General features: G+C 36.7%; 1 protein-coding gene across 1 annotated transcript; it reads left to right on the forward strand.

The window, feature by feature from the left end:
* The first annotated feature begins 3835 nt into the window (after window positions 1–3835).
* On the forward strand, window positions 3836–6579 carry LOC113311558. The gene is made up of 4 exons (XM_026560385.1): window positions 3836–3871; window positions 5881–5934; window positions 6055–6163; window positions 6206–6579. Exons 1-4 carry the CDS (start codon window positions 3836–3838, stop codon window positions 6577–6579), a joined length of 573 nt encoding a protein of 190 aa, XP_026416170.1.
* Window positions 6580–8092: the final 1513 nt, after the last annotated feature.

An 8092-nucleotide genomic window follows, 5' to 3' on the forward strand; every position in this document is an offset into this window, starting at 1 on the left:
TTTTTTTTGATAAGGAAACACTTTTGATACATATACAAAAGGAAACAAAAAATTACATGACACTTTGCAAGAGGTAGCCCTTTTTGATGCACCCAGTTAAATTCGATGGTTGTTTTTCTTAATGTAACCTCCACCTTCTATCCCAAACAACCAAATAACAAGCTAGTCAAGTTTCGTTCAGTATTCTAAAGTGATTGGCAACTAAAACTTCCGATAGAACACCTCAAGGATGAGGCTATACATGTATTGGTAGATCGTGCGCGTGCAAGTTTCTTATCACTATGTGAATTGTGCTAGAATCAGGGTGCCTAAATATCTAGACTAAGACTCCTAATAAAAATACATATTTGCACAAGAATCAACATTTCAAGGTAAATGAGCTCCATTTTTATGTTTTTTTCAATTTTTCATTTTTTATTTTGATTTTTTCATTTTTTTCAAAAAGAAGGAGTTCTTGTTTTCAATTATGGCATATTATCAAAGTATCTACTTTTCACCCCCAAACCTAAACTAAACATTGTCCTCAATGTTTCAAAATATGAACAAAATTATAATACAACATATGAAGAGGATCATGTTGAGTAGAGAAAAAGGAAAGAGAATACCCGATTTCGGCGAAAGCAATATTAGAACTCTGTTATTCAAGGCAAGAATCCAACATATGTCAGCCGAGATCATATTGGATTAGCAAAATATATACAAAAGGAACAAAAGGGTTTTAAGAAATTTTATCTACTGGATTATATACAAAAAATTCACCATACACTAACAATCTAAAGAGTTGAGGATCAACCCAAAAGACAAAGTGCAGAGGTTTCAACAGCTTCACACAAATATAACAGGAAAGAAACGCAAGTGAAACTGTGAAACAAAATGAGCTCCCCCCAAACCTGGATTTTTCAACGGATAACATTTTGGAAACAAAATCTCGCAGTTTTGGGGGTTCATCATGTACAACGTCTAACTCAAAGTGAACTGTGCTAGGGACGGGCAAACATGCTAATTCCAACTGTGGCTCCTCAAAGATATTATACTTAGATGCAAAATAGTCCAAAAGGACTTGGGAAGCACACAGTTCCAAACCTAGATTAGGGACTCTCAGAAAAGTCGGTTTGACAATATGGGTACAAACCAAATCTAGGTTGGGTGAAAGGCCATCAGATTGTGACTTATGTAGGAAGATAGGCACATCATTACTAATCACATCAACATCTCCTAAGTCTTATACACGTGTCACAACATGCTCACAATCATCAAACAAATTGGCAAGATCACAATCAGAGTCATCAACATCATCAACAAATTGATTCTCATGCATCGGCAAATCAGGAGAAATATCACAATGTGACCTAGGTAGAGAATCAGAAACATCAAATATATTTTCATGCATATTAGCATTAGTGTCTACAGAAGATTCAACTATTCCTATGTCATGCTCATCTTCGCAGAATAATTGTACGAATCCCATGTCAATATCAAAATCATATGAATTACAATGAGTATTAGAAAAAACAACATTCATGAAGGTCGAGGGCGAGAAGCCATATGTTATTGAACCAACAGGTTCCACAATATTTTCATGTTCTTCTAACATATCATCATAATCATCATAATCATCATCATGGTAGCATGCATATTGGTCCTCATTAACAGTGGTGGTGTCATTAGTCGATTCATGTTCCTCTAAATTAGGTTCATATTCAACATCATTTACATGAATGGGACTAGACACTTCATTAAGGACAACATACATTTCCTCATGAATTTCCTCCTTTTGTAGGTGAAGCAAAATCTGATCTAAATATGCATGAATTCGTGATATAGATCTATCAAAGTTTTTCTTGCTGAGTCTGAGAGCTTCTGTGGTGGAGTCTAAATTCATGGGAGTACAAAATTCTTCATGTTCAAATTGTGGTGAATGGTACATGTGTGCATGGTCATTAGGGTTTACAAAATATTGATCGCAACCCTCAAAGGATTGATTATGGTCCCAATGACTACCATTCTCACAATTTATGGGCATTTCATACCTTGGATTTTCTCTAGATTGCCTAAAATTATGCAAAATATGACAATTCTCAACAGGGTGGTCTAAACTACCACATGCGGGAAATGCATAGATTTCAGGTTGCCTAAGAAAATTAGATGTGACAGATTCCTCATGTGATTGCATTTCTAAAGCTGCGATTCGAGATTCTAATTGATCGATCAGTGATGATTGTGTGAGTGAGGCACTAGCAAAATGTTCATTTTCACGTTTGATGCATGTGTGAATAGTTATTAGGGTTCATGTATTGAGGCTCGGGACTTTGAAAATGTCCATAATAATTCCTATAACTATTGACATCATGGTCTATGGAAGGTTCATAACGTGGAGTATGTCCATACGCAAGTTCTCTAAGGGATTTGTTGTATTCCCGAACTGTAGACCAAGATCCAGACATGATTGGGCTCAAAAGCTAAGTAACTATGTTACAAAGCCCAAAATTTGGTTTTTAATGGGTTTGGATTTTTGGAAAAAATTTGGACTATAATGGGTTCGAAGAACTTTGGTTTATTGGGTTTTGAAAACTTTGGTTTTAGACTTTGAAGACAAAGCCCATTTGGGAGCTTTTGGTTTTGATGGGAGCAAATTTGGTTTTAAAGAGGTAGAAAAATTTGGTTTTTAATTGGGAGCAAAAATTTTGGTTTTAGTATTGGGAGCAAGAATTTTGGTTTTAGTGTTGGGAGCAAGCCCACATTGGTGGGAGAAATTGCTTTGCCAAGGGAAGGTGAACTAAGCCCACAATGTGTATGCAAACTTAAGCCCAATGTAGCTTTTGAAATAGCCCAACTGTTGCTTGTTTGGTCTGAGGCCCAGTTGGGCTTTTAAAAGTTTAGTTTTTCTAATTTAAAACTACAGGCCCAAATCAATCTAACACCACAAGCCCACAAGCAATCAAACAAGCCCACAAGATATTAATTACAAACCCAACAGAAAAATGGAAAAAATTATTACAAGCCCACAAATTAAAAATGGAAGCCCACAGGTTGGGTTCTCTTAATGGGTTTAGGCTTACTTGCTTAAGCACAGCCCAGCTGCTCAGTTTGGTTGCAAAAGCCCAGTTGGGCTTTGGATCACAACAACAGCAGCTCCAGCAGGAGGTAGCAGCAGGAGAAGCAGCTCAGCAGCACCACAAGTTCAGCAGCACCACAAGCAGTATCTGAACAGGGGCAATGTTGCAGGCTTGGCAGCAGCAGCTCTACAGGTTCAGCACAGAAGCAAGCTGCACAGGCCAGCAACACAAGGAAGAGGAAGAAAGTAGCAGCAAGTGGCAGGTCAGCTGCAACTCAATCAGCAGCAACAACAAGGGCTCATCCAAGCAAAACAGAGTCACAACAGCACAGCAACAGGAGCACCTGGAAAGCTCAACAGAAGCTGTCAAGAACAACAAGAACAGCAAGGGAAAATGATGCAAAGATGAAAAATTATGCAAAGATGAAAATGCAAGTTATGATGAGATAAATGCTTACACTAAATGATTATACTAAATGCAAGATATGCAAGTGAATAGCAGCAAAAGAAAGCAAGGAAAAACAGCAACCACACAATGCCAAGTCCCCGGCAGCGGCGCCAAAAATTTGGTAGGCGAATATAGATGTGTAAATAAGATGAATAAATGGATGCCTACAGTGATACCGCAAGTGCACGGTGTTGTTGCAGTGAGTGCACAAGTACGGGTCGAATCCACTGGGACTTGGGGTGTTATGAAGTTTTCCTAGCTAATTCTATATGCAAGGCAGTGACAAAAGATAACTGTGAGATGTTGGCAGGAAGCAAAGCAAGTGACTAAGAATGACAGTGGAAATGGTATATACAAAGGTAGCAAAGGTATGTACAAGGCAACAAGAAATCCAGGATGCATATCTACAATGACAGTGAAGGTGATATATTTACAGTGAGGTAGTGATATAGTAACAATGTGGCAATACAAAGACAATGGCCAAGGGCCAAAGGCAGTGACAGGGAAACAAAGTGGAAAAGTAGTGAAGAAAATGAAAACAGTGGGAATGGAAGTGTATGGAGATGGATGAGAATTCTCTTTCACCTAGCTAGTTAGCCTGGGATAAATCCTTGTCCCTAATGGACAAGAGGGTCTAGTTCAAGCTAGTCTCTTGGCCAGGGCAATTCATGTGGCAAGTTATCTAACCTAAAATCCTTAGATTAACCCCTAGCATTGCCTATCTGATTAAAGCATAAACAATCACAGGTCATTTAGGTTTCTAGGTCTCTAACTAATATGGCTGGTTAATCCCTTAGAACTACCACTAACCCCTAGCATTAGTGGTCTTTTTACAGCACCACTAATCACAAGTCAGTGAGGCTTTTAGGAATTTAGCTAGCCTAGACTATTTTGAGTTCTACAAGAATCAACCTAAAGGCTAACCAACAAGGCTTAAGGGTCTTCTCACCCTAGTGGTGGATTTAGAACATGCTGAAGTTAGGAGTTTTCATGTTTGTCAAGCATCAAGACTCGAAACAAGAACATGTGAGTCAAACAGGGGAATTACATGAACATTAACGTACACAAGAACATGAACATAACATCAGAACAAAGTTTAGAACACAAGAACAAAATTTAACAGTGAAGAACATGTACTGATAGTATTATGGAATTGAAATTGAAATTGAAATTAAACATGAAATTAACCCAATTAGGGGGTATCTCGGATGACCCAAGAACCGTTTTAACATCCTACATCAGTTTCTATTTATAGCTTACATCAAATTCCTAATTTCTAAAAACCCTAATTTTGAAAACCCTAAATTGATTTGGGGAAAATCAAATTCTCTCACCCATGTGTGAATTCTGCTCGACCCATGTTTCTTGATGTCCCTCTGATGCTCTTCCTGCTCCAATTGATGTACTGCAACCCTAGCTCGAGTTGTTTCATCAACTCCACACCTAGGTCAAAGATATGTGGGTTTGGGGAAACGACTAGGCTAGGGAGAGAAAACTGTGGTGCGTACGGGTTTTGGTAGAGGCGGAGAGGGGTGTAGTGAAGCTCGAGGAGCAGCAGTTGCAGGCTGCCATGGTCGGGTGGAAGGAGGAGCTGGTTTTGGGGAAAATTGATTTGGGAAGAAGAACCCGATGGAGAAGAAGGGTCCGTTTGGTTAGGGGTATAGGGTTCTGATGCTAGGGTGTGAGGCGGGTGCAGCTGAGTTTGATGAACAACGAGTGGAAGGCGTTGGATCATCAACTTCAGATTGAATCTAACGGCAAGATAGAAGAAGGCTCTGAGCGACCGTTGGATTAAGTGATACAACGAAGCTGACGGCTCCAGATGGAGTTAGGTACTATGATGTTTGACAGGAGCTTTGGATTTTGATGCACAATGATGAGGTGACCGTTGGATGACAAGATGGATCCAATCTGACGGCTCTCATGGAAATGGGTATGGATAATGGAAATGGATTTGGGTAAGGGTTTTGGGTCTTGGGTATGCCAAGCCCATATCTTCTTTAAGAACAATTATTCCTCTTCAAGCCCACTTCTAGTTGATCCGGCTCTTGCAAACATCATTCTTCGCTTCCTCCTAGCGAGAGTCTTTGCCGTTTCTTTGCTCTTTTTGCTCCGTGAGTTAACCAGGCTTTATTTAGTACCTAAAAATGCAAAATTAATTAAGAAAAGTATTTATTCTTGAAAACAACGAAAACACAGAATATGGGATAAAATGTAGAATTAATGCACAAAAGATGAGTTAAATGCCAAGAAAAATATATAGAAATATGCACTTTTTAGCACTCATCAATTACCCATCTTTAATAATAAATTAATTTTTGTTATGTTACAGTGTCAAAAATAGTTTTTTGAATAAATATTCGCTTTTCAATTTCAGGTATTTCCTCAGTTATTTGGGGACAATGAGACCCAGATATTCGGTTTGTGGACGGTTCGTAGTTAATCATTTTTCTGATATTAATTCAAATTTAATTATTTAAATAGCTGCAGATATTCCAAAAAAAAACGCCTATTTATATACTAGATTGATTGTTGTATGATTATTGTGTAGGCTGATGGATTTAAAGAAACAGGATGCTATAACATGCTTTGCCCGGGATTTGTGCAATTCCACTCTGAATACTCTTTTGGAGAACATATTAAAGCTGGTACCTATGGAGGTGCTTAACGTGGGTTTTATTTTTCAATACATCGCGACCCAGAAAGCGGAAACTGGTGGTTCATCAATGGTATAGACAATGCAAAGATAGGATACTGGCCAAAAGAGATCTTTACTCATTTAGAAAGCAATGCATCAGTGATTGCATATGGAGGGGTTGCAGGAGCTGATATCGGAAAACTCACTCCACCAATGGGACATGGGCACTTGCCCGTTTTTGATTCTAGATATATGTGTTGTATGCAGTCTATGAAAGTCGTTAATGATCGAGGAAATCATGTAAACTTTGATACATCAAAGGTGCAACTGAATCGCGATACAAAATCTAGTTGTTACGATCTTATTTTTCCCGGTAGTGATATTTTACTTGGGATATTAATGTTTTTTGGAGGACCACGCGGTGATTGTCCCCAGTAATGATTAGTTGTTACTGGGTGTGGTACTTTCTAATAAAAAGGTTTTTTCTTAGTATGACCCTTATAAGCCATTAAAGTGATAACGCAGGGGTACTAAATATACTCAACCTTTTCGTTCGACAACCTATATATACAAAACTTTAGTAATTTATATTTTTATCCTGTAATGGATCTTTTGGATTTTTATTGCAAGTCCGAAATTAATATAGTATTTTTTATATATATTTTTTTGATTTTTATCATTAATATTCAAAAGTTAATATAGTCATTTTTATGTATTTTACCTTAAAAACGATTCAAAAAATATAAATCTGATTTTTTTTACTCATAAATATGTTACTCAGATTTTTTGGATTTTAATCATAAATGTCTGAAATTAATATAGTATTTTTTTTTATTTTCTAGATTTTTATGATAAATACCTGTAATTAATATAATATTCTTTTAATTACTACTTACTTAGGGACCTCCCACCGCCAAGTGACGACCTTCAACGAGCTAGAACAATCCTTTGATTTCATTGCATTTCAAAAGGTTTTACCTATTATCCCCATTTTTCCTATTTCCCAACCTTTTCACAATTTCTAAAATGAATTTACTTTTGATTCTTATTTTTCTTATATACCACTTATAAAAGTCAAATTGATTTAGATTTTATGTGTCTTCTTCCTTAACCTCTCTTTTTCATTCATTAAACAAGACAAAAAGCTGTCAATTACAAAAATTTGTTGTCATTTAATTCGCGGAAAAGTAGATAAAGTAATCTGCGATTAGTTTATAGACCATTATTATCCAAGATTCTATTATCGAAAATCTAGGAAAACATATCTCAACCCTAGTTCAAATTAAATATAGTCTTCTCTCTCTCTGAGAAAGGAATCGGGCGACAAATGAGTTACCCCAAATCCACCGATTCCCATTTTCCCCGACTATGATCTCTCGATTTTTCCCTGCAATTCAGTTTTATTTAATCAATAGCATCAGATCTTGAGACTAACCCATATCACCCATAGAAAAACCAATCTTAATAGCATATATATGATCTTGAACCTATTTCTCTTCCAAAACCCTAGACTCAATCTTCAAAATCAAATCCAAAAGATGATTTCCATGGCTACAAATTTCATACAAGAGTAAACAATAGGACCCCTGGGGGCTAAAAGATAATTAAGAGTTAGGGGTTGTGGATCTGAGGAACTGATGAAATACACAATATTTGGTAAGGTATTTTGGTTTTTATTCTTTTTAGTTTGATTAGATCTTTATTCTTGATAGGGCAAATCTAATTGTATTGGTGTCTAGAAGAAGGTCTATGTTTTAGTTATATCTTGTTCCAATTCTTCTTAATTTATTTTATTTCTTAACTTTCCTTTATTCCTTTTTGATTTGCCTATTCTATGGTTTCTGGGTTAGGGTTTTTAGTTCCTTTTCTATTTGATAGTTTCATGTTGCTGCCATCTTCTTTGAATCGTAATCATAATTTCCTGTTTAGGGTTGTTATTAGAATTTTGTTC

This window comes from Papaver somniferum, chromosome 9 (genome assembly GCF_003573695.1).
Source record: "Papaver somniferum cultivar HN1 chromosome 9, ASM357369v1, whole genome shotgun sequence".
NCBI classification, from domain to species: Eukaryota; Viridiplantae; Streptophyta; class Magnoliopsida; order Ranunculales; family Papaveraceae; genus Papaver; species Papaver somniferum.